The following is a 16919-nucleotide window of genomic DNA, read 5'->3' on the forward strand; positions in this document are numbered from 1 at the left end:
CACTGTCTTTTGATTCTTGAGAATAGAGAAGCAATACCTAAGTAACAGAACATCACAGCTACAAACAAATGCTTTGCATCATTTATCCAGCTGCACAAATGCATCCATGCACGAGTTCCTATTTCAGTATTTCAGACTCACTCACTTTCATAGCCATCTTTCAAGCTGGAAGTTTGGCACACAAATAGCACACGAGCAGTTGCATGAATGATTTCCCATAAGCCAGTAGGATCTCACTATTAAGAGCTGGCATTCAAATTTTCAAGTATGATTATGCTTTAGGCTGATGCACCACTCAAAATTTTTCAGCTCACTACAAGATATTATTGGTCTGTAAATAGATTTGCCTTTTTACATGTTGAAAATATCAGATGAAAGTTGGTACTTGAGAGTGCACTTGTGAACCTGAAGGTGGTGTAAATCTTTCTGACTTGCAAGTTTGTAACACAAATGACTACTGCTACGGCAGGGATTACAAAACAGTGTGAATTAAAATAAATCAACACACAACTATAAACATTTTCTACTCAGAAGTGCAGGACATACACCGGGTACAAATGCAAGTGTTTCCTGCACTGACTTTTCTGATACTGACGCTTTAGAACAACAATCTAAGTACCAAATAGAAATCCATTTCAAAAATACTATCATACCTTTAGGAGTTCAGGTTCCCATGAATCCAACGTTAAAGATCTTACTTTTGAAAAATGAACTCCCAAGCTCCTAAACAGCATGAAAAAAAATTAACCTGTAACTACATGCTATATCTTAGACATATTGAACATTAATTTATGCATATAAAGGAGTTACCTTAATTTTGTTTACAAACTGGGGTCCCTAATTTTGCTTCCACATACATTTGAAGAGGCAAACACCCTTCCTAATGAAGTCAATGCACAAATCAAATAGTTCTGAAGAGTTCCCCAACCTGTGTATCCCAGAGCACTCGATGCACAGTGTGATTCCGAGGTTGATACTGGCCCAGCGAGGATCTGCCAAACCACAATCACAGCAGGCAGCATTACCAGGAATACACTGAACTCGCTGCAGAGCACTCTCTCCCTTTAACAACTTCTCTTTTGTCTCACTCCCAGATTCTAGGCTTCCAGTAGAAGGAGATGATTTCTTTTCCTGTTTCTAAAAGAGAAAAAACCCCAAACAAATCAATAAAGAGACATACTAAATTAAAGTAACAGAAGTCACATAGTTAGTGACTGTGCACTAGAATCCTAGTAAAGTCACTACTGCATTCAAGGCCAAGGAAATGCATAGAACTGAAAAAATATTCAGCTTTTTAGAAGAAATACAGAACTGAATATAGGAGTATCGTATGAATTTTAATCACACTACAGAAAAATCTCAAAATTATATAGGCCAAAATATCATTAATAAAATGAAATGAAAGACAGATTACACATAATTCCCAGCCTTCAAAATTTCACTGCATTTCCACCGGAAGACAAACAATGAATTCTTTTTTTTCCTTTCCTCTCATTAAAGAGGTTTTATCTATTTTAAGTTTTCAGCACCTAAAAAGGGGTTGTTGTTTGGTTGATTTTTAAACTCACCTCAGATTCATCCCCTTTCTCTCTGTATGCTGTGGCAATACTGGTCTGAACAGCCTTAATCCAGGCCTGCCGCAGCTTTTCCGAGTCTGCCTGAAGCATGCAGCTCCTGTGACAAACCACGAGTGCCCAGAGTCAGAGTGGCCAGGCAGCTAACATCCAACAACACAGAGCTCAATAAAAAATCCTATGGAAGTTCTTTGCTGCCCCACAAGTGTATTGTTTAGTAGGCATCATCTAATATACCCAATAATTTTGATATAATGAATCAGCTGAGCCTTTGTGAGTTGTAAACTCCTTATTTCAAAATTATTTGCAGGTAATGCTAAAACATATAGATATGACTCTTCAAATAACCCAGAGAATGGCTTAGCTTCCTATCCCTTTTCTTATTCCAAATTTTTCATTTTCATATCCTCATATACATTTTACCCCTGTGACTAATTACACAAGATACAAGTACAGTCCTTGGAAACACACTTTCATTCACCGAGATCAGGAGAGAATAATTTAAAGTTCTCTGACAAAGGATGAACTACTTTTCACACCAACTGTCAACGGAAACAGGCCATGAAGTATAAAACTGTTCCAATACTGGAAAAAAGCAGACAAGGAATGCAAATTGCAAACTATAGTGAATCACAATTGAGAAAGTAAACATCAGGATGGACAGAAATCTATTTAGAAGAGAAATGTAAGGAGTGAGGAATGCACAAAACATCCAGGTTGACCTCATATCAAAAACTTAAATATGGTCGCATCTCAAAATCGCTAATGAGGAATCCATGTTCTGCCCTTGCTGTGGCAGGATGTCAAACTTCCCAAATACAGGCAATGCATTGCACTGTTAGAGCTGAAAAATAATTTTATGTGGCAGTTTCATTTAGTGCATTCTGAAATATAATTTAAAATTACCAAGAGAACTTACTAATGTGCTTCTCTCTCATTACACCAATCAGAAATGTGGAGAAATTGAGACCTATTTTCTACCTTATTAAGCAGCTGATAGTATCAGCTACTACTGAGCTGCAACAGCTCTGCACCACAACCCATTTATGCAAAAGAATGTATGTTTATTTTAATGCCAAAAGTAAACTAAATACCAGGAACACTTCTCATAGCATCACTTAGTCAAAATTTCAGAGTGCAAAATTGTTCAGATAGTTTTCCTGTTTTGATCTACCCCAAGAAAAATGTTAGTCTTACATTTTAAGATAACTGGATGTAATGATTTTTTAAAATTATTATTTTTAAATACACATACTCCATCACTTCTCCTTACTTTGTTGGAGAAACCACCTCAAAACAGAAACGTCTTTCTATGTCTTCACAGTGTTTGACCGTGCAGAGCCGTAAATCTTCAACAACTACTGTGGGATTATCCTAAGAAACAAAAAATTAACAAAAATGTCACAGAGGAAAAATAATATAATTGCTAGTAATCTCTAAATATGCATAATTCAATTCTATTTGCCTGTTTACACAAATTTTTTCCCCTAAAAATAAAATTTGAAATAGGTGGATCTGGAGATACCTAGCAGGATATATTTAGATGAATGTTAATGTTTTGTTACATTTAATGAAAATTTACTACAGAATTTGGAGGTTTTCTTTTTACCTACAACCCAATTTACTAAGTATTCAACAACTTCAATTTAAACAACAGTATTCAAAGGAGTACGAAGTTACTTTCTAAAGCACAATAAAATCTGAAACATTATCAGCAGTATTGTAAGTGCCAAATAAAAAAAAACCCCAGAAGCTGAAAGCATTGGTTTTGAAAATGTAATTCAATTCATAAGAGTTCCATTCTAAGCTATCAGCATTTTAAAGGTGCAGTTAAAAAAAAAAAAAAAAAAAAAAGTAATGGGAATTCACAATCAGAAAATGCCCAACCAAATGTGCTCACACACACTCAACTGTTTCCTTCCTTTACAACCACAGAAATGAAGCCCCTTGATTTGACAGCATCAGAAAACAACGAACAGCCTCTGAACCCAATCTGTTTGCAGTGAAGAGGAAGGACTTGTCATAAGCTCTTTCCTCTTTTTTTTTCCCCACTGTCTCCAAACAGTTTGCTAGTTTTTTCCAACCTGAAGAACAGTTACAGCTACATGGTGCAAAAGCAGATTCTTGAGCAGCAAACAAAGGAACAGGGGCCCAAAAGCTGATTGAAAAGGCTTCTACAGCTTGAGGCAGAGCTGGAATTGCTGCTGTAATATACAGCTACTGCCCCTTCCCACCAGCAGAAAGGCAGATGTCGACTGCTGAACTCCTGTGCATTTTAATTGGTAAATACATGTACAAAGTGGCCCTGACTGCTTCATAATAAATCTCCTGTGCCTTTTTTTCTCCTCGCTCCCCAACTGCTAAATTGGGTATGTGAACCAGTAAGTAACTGGAGGGATCAAGTCCTGAAAGAGTTAAACACAACTGCTCAGAGAACAGCATGGAATATTTGACTGTTAGCAAGTGTGCACAAGCCTTTTGGGACCAACAACTTTTAAAGTTTTAACTAGGTTACAAACCCCACAGCAAATAAAGTATGTGCTTACAAGTCACTGCACAAGAATCTGAGAATCTGTCAGTGCAGCCATTAGTCTCATTTTACAAAGGGAGAAACTAATTTAGAAAAAGCAGTGGGTTGTTGAAGATCATGCAGGATGCCGAAGTCAGCACTGTTTCCCCAATCTATGAGGAAAACCATCACCCAAACCCCAAATTACCCCAAGCCAGTTTTCAATTCCTACCTTAAATTTCTTCTGATACACAAGTTGGTTATTTTGTATTGAGAACCAGCGCCTATTCAAATAAAGAGACATCCAGAGAATACGTAACTGATTTTACAGTGCTTATTGGACTGAAATGTGCAAGCATACAGTCTACAGAGAGACTGAATAAAAGAATTTACGAGAGTAATGCTGCAGTCAGTTTTGGCAAGTATTTCGTGAGAATAAGGAAAAAAGGGAAGGCAGAGACAAAACAGAAAAGAAAGCAAGGTTCAAATAATTCGAGTCCTAAACATTCATGTTATGACAACATTAGTTAAGCTATCACAAAAAAATTTTCATTTCAAAGAACAGTTCCCTCTGTATTTTAGCAGCAAGCTACAATTTTAAATAGCTGATAACACAAATTCAGATAGTTTGAATAACAAAAACACCTAAACCATGTAAACTAGTCCCAAAATATTTTTGAGGGTAGAAATAAGAAATAACTTATTAAGGCACAAAAAATACTAGTGTTGCTATCCCATGCAGGTTTAATATCTATATTGGGCATTTCTTAAAATTTTAGATCCTAAAATAAAAAGATTGCAAAGAAAAACTTAAAAAACACAAACAAACAAAAAAACCCCAACCAAAAAAACCACCACCACCAAAACCCCCACAAAACAAAGAAACAAAACCAACAAAAAAACCCCCAAGATAACCTTTTAAGTAGGACCTAACTTAAGCCTCAGCTTCGAATGAAAATATAAAATACAAGATTTAATGAAGGCATCCTGTAAAATCCAAATGCTTAAAAACTCTGAACTGTATCCTTCCTTCTCAAATCCACTCTTCAGATAGGATACAACTCAGAGAATTAAAAGATCATTCATACTTTGGAAAAAATTAAAAGTGTCTCAGATCTCTAACAATGGCATTTTATCAGAACGCTGAATATAGCAAAAAAAGGACCAGATATAACCATACCTTTCTAGATATTCTGGGGATGCACAAAATAAAAGCTAACTAATCATCACTGGTTTTGAACTGACAAAAATGAAGGGAATGTAAAAAATAATTCACTCTTGCAGTGAATTTTACACTTTTTGTTTTGTTCAGGCTTACAATGCAAACCTGTGTTTACCACAGCATAATTCCTCAATTATCTCCAACATCCCACTTGTACCACACATCATTTTTGCCTGCACTGCCAATTAGTTTGAATGGTAACCATACACAAAATATTGTATTGCAACAGATCTTGTTATTCTCCACAGACTTTTGAGCTTCAAGTTGCAGTTTACTACAATTAGTACCAAGAGGGTTCCACGTATTTATTTAACCACCAAAAGCCATTCATGGAAAGAAGCATACAAAGACTGTTAAGAAAAATTAGGATATACAAAAATGTTAGATTCAAAACAGAAAACCTAGTATTTGTTAGAAAAGTTAGTGCTTCGTAGACAGATGAGATTCTACCTTTTAACAATTACTCTTCAAATGTTGTGCAGATATATTTTAATTTAAAAACAACAGGATATCCTATTGTCCTTGATTTTTCCAATTTATTAACAGCAGTAGTTTTGGTCACTGCTACTGAAAAGGTATCATCTTTATCATCTATTTACAGATGCAGTAACTAAGCCTCATAACCTGCATAAGGCAGGTTATTGCTAATATTTAAAGAGGAAACTCAAAAAAAAAAAAGCATTCTAGAAAAGGAAAATAAATTCAGGCTTTTTTTTTTTTTTTTTTTTTTTACATAACACAAAAGAGAAAAACATAAAAAGTGGTGCCTAAGTGATAAAGGGGGGGAAAAAAGCAGCCTTGCCCCAAGACAACATGCAATGGAGCAAATCCCTAATAATGGCCTTAGGCAGTGTAATTAACTTCATTAATGCAATGCTTCATTTGCTCTACAGGTAAATATTTTGTGAGTTACAATAGAAAATAAGCTCCAATCTCATCCACCGGATACAAGTGCGCACACAAATTGTAACACAAAATTTGTGTCATCTTTAAAACCTAGTCTAGAAGTTTTCAAACTATTTCAGTTCCTTTTTTTCCTAGTACAGAAATAAAACCCGTTGAAGAGAAATTTCCAGTCCAGCTAAAAAGGGTGCCGATTTGGGTAATTTTTTAAAAGAAACTTTTATTGAATGAGATTCACAATTTAGAATGTAGGATAACTTGCAGATCACACTTTTGAAGTAGATGTCAGAGTTAATGCATTTTATTGTATGCTTGACAAGATAAAAGTGCCAGGCTGCCCTCCAAGGTGTCAGTGCCATAGCACTTTTATTCAGGCCAAAATCTTTTAGAGTTCTTCCTCATTAACCAAATACCATCAATAAAGTCTACGCATTACTGTAGGAAACAGACTGCTGGGGGTCTACAGCAGTAACAGCCAGGAACTCCTGAGGGACAACGTATGTACTGAAGGTGCTTTTATAGGGTAATCCATAGCTATTCTAAGAATAATGTTGATAAACTCTCAGGCAACATGTGTGCAGTAAGTACTGATTATAACCACACTTTCTTTAAATGTGTCAATCTGTCAAAAACAGGAGAGAAGCATGGTGAAGGAGAAAACATACTAGGAAATCTTAATGTAATTTACATTTAAGCAGTGCTTAAATTTAGTTGTGTTTAGAAGCTGAATGTTTTCCATCCTTTATACCTAAACAATTCAAAACCATAATGCAAAATTTATTAAAAAAAAATCTTATTTCAGAGAACAGAGTAATACTGAAAACATAAAACTTGAGTTTTACAGAAAAACAATGAATCACGCTTACTGATTCTCTAAAGGAAACAGTTTTCATCTTGTTGCAAGCAGCACACAAGTAAAACAGAGTGACTAAGAATGCACAACATTTAAAAGTATATCTTTAGTCCCAATGCAGTTGATAAGAAAAAAAAAATCTCACCAACTTCAATTGGAAAACGTCAAAACACTGATCTTGTACGTTCAGATGTTTGAGTGCAGAAACTTTGCTTTAATTCCTTTTTAGCTAAAAATTAGCTCAATCTTTCTAATTATTTTAAAAGTGTTGAGCAGCAGGTATGCTGGCATCCCAGGCAGAATCCTTCTGTTATTTTCTTAGACTGAGTCACTTATACATCCATTGCAAGTAATCAAAATTAAATGCAGGGTTAATTAAGAGTTTTTTGCGTGCCAAAGAAACACTGGGAAGGTAAAAAAGAAGCTGGTTGGTACCTGATGTGATCTGGCTTTTTCCTGTCATGTGAAAAAATGGGGTAGGATTAAAACATAAGGGAAAGGAGGAGAAGGAATGAAAAATGCAAAATGAGCAAAATAAGCAAAGAATTAGCATGACCTGAAAATACAGCAGAATTAAAAAGGAAAACATTTAACGCATCCAATCTAAAAACTATTTAGAACATAATAGTGGTTTGACAAACGCTTTCTTCCCTACATGCATTTATTCACATATATCTTTCTTCATGAGACGGACTATTTTTCATTTAAATTTCTAGGAACCAAAACAGCTTTCCAGCTAGTGTGCCATAGTAAATGCACCTGGCTCCAGCTCCTGATGCCTTACAAAAAATGGTGTACAACAAAGTATATCCTTTACCAACACATAGACATACATTCAAAACACAGGTTTAGCTGTTACTGTACTGTTACCACACATCCAAATGCACATACTGGCCTTGGAAACAAAGCAAATAGTTTAACAGAAGCATTGCTGAAAAAATTGCAGAACGCAGTATAGGAAAAAGAACTCTGTATTACAACAAATTATCTTTAAAATTCAAGAACAGTATCCAACTGTGCTACAAATGCTCCAGTACATGTATTTCCCTGAAAAAAAGTATATACCCTCAGAAACACAAAAGAAAACCTATTTAGGGAGAAAAATCTTTAAGTAGTAAAGCATACATTGTTAAAGATATATGAATAACAATAAATTTTCAATTTCCGAAAGAACCATCAAAACTACTAAGCAAAAGTCACTGCACAAGACAGAAATTGTAAAAGATAACAATTACACTGTTCATCTTTCAGGAAAAATAACTTGAGTCCTTGACTGTGTTTCCCTGCTTCGACTGGCTACATAACTTGCTTTTTACTTTGTCGTCTAATACTTTCCCAGCATATCCACTCACATAGTTTATTGTATGCAATAACAAGGATTGCTCTGTTTCAACCCCAAACTGAGGCCAAAGCACAATTACAGAGGCAGGCTGCACCCAACAAAGCAAACTTTCCATACTTAGGACTTTTCCAAACTAAGGTACACTCTTAGAAAAAGGTCTGCAAACAACTAGGACAGAAAACAAGGAGAAATGGCTTTGACGTGTCATCTCTACTTTAATTAACAGTCACCCCAGTGTTCTGTCAAAACTGAAAATCAGAGTTACATAGATTTTAAGTCAGACCAGAACTCAGCTTAACAAGCACTACCTTTATAAGCAGCAAATAGAGATTCTGAATAATTACCTGTTCCAAGTCTTGAAGGCATTGCTGGCTCGCTTAAACAGATAACCTTCCATAACAATACCATTGGCTGCATCCACATTGTATTCTAGTTTTGTATCATCACTGGAATAATCCTGGTACAAAGGAACAAGTGAAGAAAAAGACATTGCAGTTTCAAATGAAATTTCAAGTATGGGCAGTATTATTGTCAAAGAATAAACATCTAGGAATAATGTTTTGCTTGCAACACTTAATAGTCAAACCATGACTCAGCCTTTAAAGATTTTTTTTTTTTTAAATGCAGTTTTAGAAGATCAGAACACTAAAGATTTTTACCTGTACACAAGGGGAATTTCTTGCTCAGGTATTGGTGGCCTCTACAGAGGGCAAATATTGCTAACAGAGCATCTGCTTTGAGCAGCTTCAACTGCTCAAATGGTCTCACATATATTCCCAAGAAAGGGGACAGCAAAGCACAGGAAATGGAGCAATGAAAGTTAGGAGTCAAAACTGAAAAACAGTTGCAGCCTGTTGCAGACACCTGAATAAAACCAGCTGTGCTTCAGCATTTACTTCAGCTCTGTTATCTTGACAACTGAGCTACACAGGAAATTAGAAGACGAGTAACCAAATTACGATGATGCCATCAGTTAACTCTAAATTAAAGTAGCCATAGTGCTGGAAATGATGACAAGAACTTAGTCGTAACTTTTCCTTCATGATCCTGGATAAGATTATAAAACTACAAGTAGGACAAGGGAATATACATTTCCATCAATGTAATAACAAATAAAATCAGCTAATAACAGTTAATAGTAGCTTTACAAGTTTTAGAAAGGCTGACTGCTTCACATCTCCAGCAAAGGCAGATTAGACCAAGTAATAATACATGTGATGATCATTTGCTTTCACACCTCATGGAAAACAGCATGGACTATTCCCAGGGAGGTAGAGTTCAGATATTCAGTGAGTGGGAAGCTAACAGCTACTAGGGGGGCATGAAAATGGAACGGAATCACATAATTTATCATTTGCTATGTCCAGATATCAAAATAACATACACGCTGTAATTTAATTTCACTGTTAGTAAAATATATCCTAAAGTAGACTAGCAAAGTATGGCTTCTTCCCCTTTACAAGGGCGTAGGAGACACATGACTGAAAATTAAGTTTCAGAACAAATAAAGCAAACAGGTTAAGCACTGAAGATACAGAACATTTTGTAATATCACTCTCCTGAACCTTCAGCAGTTACTTTTCGTACATTGCAAACATCAGCTCTGTGTTAAAGTGTATCTGTAAGTCTGTGGTTTGCACTTTGCTCCTCAGGAATTTGTCTATACACAAAGGAAAAGAGGTAATATAAAAAAAAAAAAAAAAAAAAAATAGCTTCAAAAGCAACATCAGCAGCCCTATGTAACAACCCAGGCTGCACACAACTTTTGTGCTCCACACAATCTTTACTCTTGTACATGCAGATGGTTTGGTCCAATCCAAGGTTAATTAGACATGACAGTGAAATGCCTACAAATATTAAAATAGGCCCTTTAAACTCCCTAGTCAGCACAGTATAAATGCCTTAAAATTACTCAGTGTTTTCAGCTATTACTAATATGAATAGATTAACTAAATTTGAAATGTTAAATCTAGATTATTTAACTGACAGATGATCAATGGAAGACGTTTGCCTTTGTGCATTTATTATTCAGCATTTAATAACTTTGATTTTCTGCCTGTTTTGTAGATCAGAACATGCTGAATATAAAAGACTTCATGTAAGCACAAACAGCTAAGTATCACACTACAGTTTTAATTTAGTATTTCACAACTTATGACACATGCAAACTTTCACAGTGTTAAAAACACTTCTTGGTTTCTTATGCTCTCAAAAAAAAACCAAAAAACAAAAAAGAAAAAAAAAAAAAAGAAAACCACTATAAGCATAAACTTAGACATGTGATGTCACATTCCATCCCTCCCACAAAAATGATAAATTATCTAACTTACCAGCTCCCAAACATAATGAAACCTGCTAAAGATTTGCATCTTCCTGCCTCAGTGATGCTTGCACCTCCTTGTCTAGTGAAAGACAACATATATTCCCTCAGTCTTTTCTGACCAAACTACTGTGTAATCACATTTTCCTTGGGGTTTGGAGAACTGCTGCAGAAAATGCAACTGTCTTTTCCAGTGAGTCTTGATCCATGCTTTGAAGACATATACAAGTAAGACTGCAAACCTTCTTTGGAGAGTTTATCATGCCACACTCTCAGTCCAAATTGTCTAAAACACTGACCCTTTCTCATGAAGTGCATTTAGTGTCATTTTAATGACTTCCCTGATTGAATTCCACCTTTATACAGCAGAAAAAGACACAAGAGTATACAGACAAATGTTAAATAGCTTCTTCCTAACTATAGATAGCGTACTACTAGCTTGGGAAGGGAGTAAGGCTTCCATATGCTTTATCCATAAAACTTCATTCATGAAGCTGTGGTCAGAAAAAAGATGACCAAATAATCGTAAAAAACCATGCCCCTCTTCATTTCAATTACATGGATATAAGTAGGAATAGTAACTAGATAAGCTGTATCTGATCTTATAGTCTCTGCTATTTTATAATTAAAAAATAGGAGAAAAGCAGTCACTTTATAGTTATTTTTGTCTTGGTGCATGGAAAAGTTCAGTGAATCATGAAAAATAATCAGGGGGTGGAGAGAAATACATCCATATCTTTCCAGTGTCCTGCATAAGAGAATCACATGTTAATAAACTAGTCACTGTATGTGATTCAGAATTTTGTTCATTAAGCAGATGCACAACTGATAAATATTTTATTTTAAACATCATTTATTTACCAATTAGGCGTCAGTTAGGGCTAAAGTACATTTCACCTAATCAGAACTAAGAAAATTAAGCCAGTATTATGCAAGTTAGACTGAAGAGCTACATCACACATTTCATTCAGATTTGAAAGAAGAAACATCTATGGCTTCTATTCTGACACTCACTTTTCATGGTTGGCTGCTACTGGAAGACAAACATGTACAAGTGGGTTATATAAGTGAACATATAGCATGCTTTCATGCCTTTACCCCCCCATCCCTTTTTATTTAAACGTCCATGAGATACAGCAAACCAGCTGGAAATGGAAAACCAACTTTCATCTCCAGAAATAATACTAATCTGGTGTGTCACAGAACACTTAATATTCTTGACAGTGTTTCAGTGAATGCATTTTCATATGAACATATCAATTCATCACTCATACTTGATTCATTCCATAGCTTGCATGTTTTATGTTTCTCCACATACAATCCTCTTGTTACCAAAACAACCCCCCCACACACACTTTTAAGCAGTAGAGCTTTTGATTTACTTTCAACATGAAAATTGCTATCAGGTCATGAAAGCTGTTCAAGCCATTTTACCAGTAAATCTTGGGGACTGTATTTTAACATTGAATTTTAACATTCATTTTAACACTGAATACGCATTCAATACGGTTTTTTTACTCTAGAGAAGCAGCATTTTAAAAAGTGTTTTATAAGGGAAGTAAATGGGAGAGTGTAACTACCAAAGAAAACACTAACCTGAAAAGTTAGGCCAGAACATACTAAATAAAGGACACTAATTGTGCAAATCCCCCAGTTAGGAAGTTGCTTCCATTCCATTCCCTTCCCATCCCATAGGCAAGAGATGTTTGTCATGCCTAAGCTGAAAGTCCCTCCAGGAAGGGCTTAAAACAACAACAGACACAGGAAGTAACAAGGTTTTCAGTCCAAGACAGAGTGAGAGAAGACAAGAGCGTCACTGAGCAAACAAGTCACTTGATTACAAGCTCATCTTTGCTTTCGGAGGCAGGAATTAGTTTGCATTAACTTCTCAACAGCAGCTCTGCTTCACGTGACTGTGGTAGCATCTGGTTTCCTACCACCTTGTTTACTCAAAATGTTAAAGATTGTCAAATCATTCTCACTCCAGCTGTTTCCTGAGCAGTTTTTCGGAAGCAGATTTTTATTTTAATGAAAAAGGGATTTGAATAAAACAAAAACTATTTGAAGTTCAAAACAAATACTTTTCCTGTATTATTTCCCTCATTTTATAACAAAATATTAGCTCTGTAACAAAACCAAAAAGCCATAATGCTGTTTACAGGTCCAAATGATTTTAAAATTATTTCTTACTTCAATATGTTACTGCAGCAGGGCTGCAAATAGCTCACAAAACAAGAGTCATGTCTTAAGTATTGTCACTGTGACACCACTCTTTTTTCCTGTAAAAATATATTACAAAAATTTGCTGTAATGATGTCATTTCTAGATTAATTCATAGTATCTGTTGCTCCAGTTTAATATGGAAAAAATAATTTTTTACACTAAAAAAAAAAAAATTGTTTCCTGCATATCTGCTGAGTCAATAGACCTCAACACTTAAAAGAAATAAAACAAAAAAATCAGATATCAGCTCTCAAAAAAGAAAGTACACTGTATTGGTGCCCAAGTCCTTCCATGATACTTGTATTAGGCTCTCTGACAACAGCCTAATTAAATAGGATGATGATCCTACAGAAAAGTGAGATAGGTTATTTAATTAGTGCCAATACTTTGCATGCATATGCACATATATGCAAACACAGGTAGCGGATGGGTAAGTGTGTGCATATATGCACTTACCTATACATTTCAGAAAAGAAACTGTTCTTTATCCACACAATGAAGGAAAGGCATCATTCTGAAGCATTAGATTAAAACTCGAGTATATTAAATGCACATATACCTCATTCAACACAAGCAGCTTCAGAAGTTTCAGTTTTTATAAAACATGGAAGGATTTGGCATTGGAAGATTTGGGAATGTATGTCTAAGAGGCAACACAGTAGAAAGCAACATGACAAGACACAGAAACAGAGAACAGAGTTGCCATCCGGGTCAGTGACCAGATGACAAATAACGACACAAAGAACAAGATCTAAGGTCTAAGGCAGTTCTCATCCGGATGAGCTGTAAACTAACTTCGTGTGAATGTTGGGAAAAGCAAGTAGGAGGAGACAAAAACAGACAACATGATTTGAATAAGAAACCAAGAAAATTATTGGACGAGCTATAAGAGGAATCTCCAAGAAAGCACAGTCCAAGCATTAACATCACAAAAATGCAACAGTGACTGGTAAGGACAAGAGACAACATATAGAATTCAAAACACAGAATTTAAGAGGGCAACATACAATACAGTCTGACTGCCCTGATTATATTTTAGAGACAGCCTTGTCAGTTAAAGTACGGAACAATATTAGTAACCTCATCTTGATTGTCATTTGTACTAGGAACCAAGGACATCGATATTACACACAGATACAGCTTATCAAGTTTCATGATGTTTAAGAGTTTCAGTGACATTTGATATTACTAGAAATAGTTTACCTGTAAGGCAGCCTTAAGCAGCATTTGAAGAAAAAACAAAGACTGTAAACACCAACCATAATTCACAGTAACAAGTTATTATTCCTATGGCCAATTAAAAGATAATTGTTCATAACTTATATCCTTCACCAAGCAGCACTGTTCTCTAACAGGAAACCCCTCAAGTAGTGCCCGTTCCTAAAACTAGGCCTATTAAGCCCAAACAAATTACAATTTTAATTTCAAGGTTCATTCTCCAGTTCCATCTCTTTCCTATTTTCCCCTCTTTCTTCCCTTTCCTTGCCTGTTATCTCCTGTCTGCCTCCAAATAGCACATTAGCACTGCCCTAAACTCCATCATCACATATGCTCAATTTCACAGCAATCCTATTGTTTCCCACCAACTCCTGAAAGAATGACAGGATGAACCAACAAAAATGTTTTCAGCAATCAAAAATGTTACCTTTTGCCATTATAATTAATTAATTATAATCTCCACATGTTTTCACTCCTGAATTTATTTACTCATCAGATTTCAATTACATTGGGCTTTTTTTTGTTTAAATTTATGCCACCTGAATGGATACAGAACATATTTGAATGAGAGTAAGAAGTGTAGCATTACCTTTAAACTGGTATCTAATCCCTTTCAAAAGTACCTGCAGTATTAGCTCACTGCCAGAGAGTTCAGTGGAAATATTTTAACTTCTAGTATTCTACCTGCAAAACCAATACTGATCTAGAGCTTCTGAAACATCCAAACAACAGAAGTCATTTTCCCCCCAACATAAATTATCTACATTTTTCTCAACAAGTAAAAGGAAATTATCGCACATAAAAATCTTCCCAAAACAGCAGTTCAACGTTATCACTTTCATATTTGTGTCCAGTTGAACCCATGCATTAGACAGCCTTTACAAAAGTTCACTTTTGCTCTTTATATGCAACAGCAGCTGCCACACCACCTCAAAGTGCTCCACTCATATTTGGCACAGCCCAAAGTGCTACATATGACTGAAGGGCTGTGCAGCACATACATCTCTTCTACAGACACACAGCAGGGAATCACAGCAACTTTTACAACTGCATTGAAGCCAAGATGGAACTGAAATGTTAGAATCCCAGCATTCAAATAAATTATACAGTTTTATTCACATTTCCATAAAAATATCTGGTTCTGTAAAACAAAATTAGTATCTCCAATCTGACCCTGTGCTTACTGATGTGAAAATCTGTCTCTCTGCACTAGAAGACACCATCCCTCACAGTTCTGATGCAGAGATGCAAACTGCCGGGAAGAGATGCTACAGATAGAAAAATGTGTGTGCAGCCTTTTACATTCTCTCAAGTACCTTTTGTTGAATAGTGGAGTGCTTTTGCTCCATATCTCTCTTCTCCTTTGCAGCATCTACAGCCAACTGATCCAGCTGTAAAGAGAAACAGAAAATTGGATCTTTAGATATCATGAGAAATTTGGCTCAGTAGATTTCACAATGCTGACAAAAAAAAAAAAAGAACACATTATGTCTAGACACTGCATGACTTTTATTTTATTTGCATAGTATAATTACTTCTTTGTCACAAAGTGTTTACCTTGTATAACCACTGAAGCCTCGTTTAAAGCACTGCACTACCATCCTGAATTCACCCCTACAGAGGTGTACATTTCTTGCAGACATTAGAGGGAATGTTTCAAAGAACAGCATGGTGCCAAGCACAGCGACTCTGCACCGCATTGGTGCTCAGCCTCCGAGGGGGATGACTCAGGCTTTAGCTGCTCCTGCTGGCCTTTGCAGCAGCACTGGCAGGAGCAGCAGAAACTACAAGGAGCAAATGACAGGGATATTTCCCTCCACAAAGCAGGGAAACTGCCTCAACCAGGCTTTTGCATAGATAGTTTTCATCAGGTCACCAACAGTGTTTGAGCAAGATTCCTTGAAATATTAGGTAAAGGCATTCAAAATGTTTCTAATTTCAGAAATAACAATATGATTTTGAAGAGAAGAGAGACTGTCAGAGTATTTAAGTTGGCATCCTTACAGTGATAATAAAAAAGCCCAAAAACTTGCTGCAAAGCATGGCTCTAGCACTACCACATAAACCTTTTCCTCTAAAACCAGAGGGAAAAACAAAACAAAACAAAACAAAACAAAAAAAAAAAAAAAAAAAAAAAAAAAAAAAAAAAAAAAAAAAAAAAAAAAAAAAAAAAAAAAAAGGCAGGAAATTTAAGATACCCTGTAAGACAAAGTACGTTTGGTTAGGGGTTTCTGTGTTTTTTTATTTGGTCGTGGAGTTTTTTTCTTATTGTTTTTGTTTAGTGGGTCTACTTCTTTTGGTTTTGTTTTATACTTGTTTAGTTTTTTACAGATTTTCATGTTTAAATAAGAAATCTGGTGGACGGGCAGACATTACCTGAAAGACCAGTTAGCTTGATACTTATCTGACAGGAATCTGATGAACTCCTTTATCCAGCCTGTAATACAAGCCTGCCACTAACCCAGTCCCAGCATCTCACTGACTAACCACGCCAATGCAGTTTTCTTAATTCTTCTCTCCCTGTCTTTCTGTCTGGCTCAAAAGGTCACACCAGCACTTTGACACCTTACAGATATTTGTAAACATGAACACATCAAAGACTGAAGTATCCAGATGCCACATTTATGTAGCTATAGGACTTAAAAATGACACAAGAGCCTCTAAAACAGAGACTGGGATGCCATTGTTCTCAAAGACTGTTTTGCACCAAGAACCCTTGGGGAAACGCTTTCTTTTCTGATAAAGATGAGGACTA

At 35.8% G+C, this 16919-nt stretch overlaps 1 protein-coding gene across 6 annotated transcripts in view; it reads right to left on the minus strand.

Moving 5' to 3' along the window:
• ACAP2 (ArfGAP with coiled-coil, ankyrin repeat and PH domains 2) overlaps nt 1–16919 on the minus strand; it is a 60669-nt gene that overhangs the window by 15190 nt on the left and 28560 nt on the right. For 4 of the 6 annotated variants that reach the window (XM_027883950.1, XM_027883944.1, XM_027883948.1 and 1 more), the window contains 8 exons: nt 15481–15555; nt 14150–14161; nt 8748–8860; nt 4316–4367; nt 2848–2948; nt 1569–1674; nt 929–1137; nt 654–723 (listed from right to left, as the gene is read on the minus strand). In XM_027883950.1, the coding sequence (XP_027739751.1) occupies nt 654–723; nt 929–1137; nt 1569–1674; nt 2848–2948; nt 4316–4367; nt 8748–8860; nt 14150–14161; nt 15481–15555 (738 nt within the window). The remainder of the gene's footprint in view (nt 1–653; nt 724–928; nt 1138–1568; nt 1675–2847; nt 2949–4315; nt 4368–8747; nt 8861–14149; nt 14162–15480; nt 15556–16919) is intronic. The other 2 variants (XM_027883949.1, XM_027883945.1) reach the window with 1 other exon arrangement.

The sequence above is a fragment of the Empidonax traillii genome, unplaced genomic scaffold, assembly GCF_003031625.1.
Source record: "Empidonax traillii isolate 1590-97213 ecotype Southwest subspecies unplaced genomic scaffold, ASM303162v1 scaffold138:size3245559, whole genome shotgun sequence".
Classification (NCBI taxonomy): domain Eukaryota; kingdom Metazoa; phylum Chordata; class Aves; order Passeriformes; family Tyrannidae; genus Empidonax; species Empidonax traillii.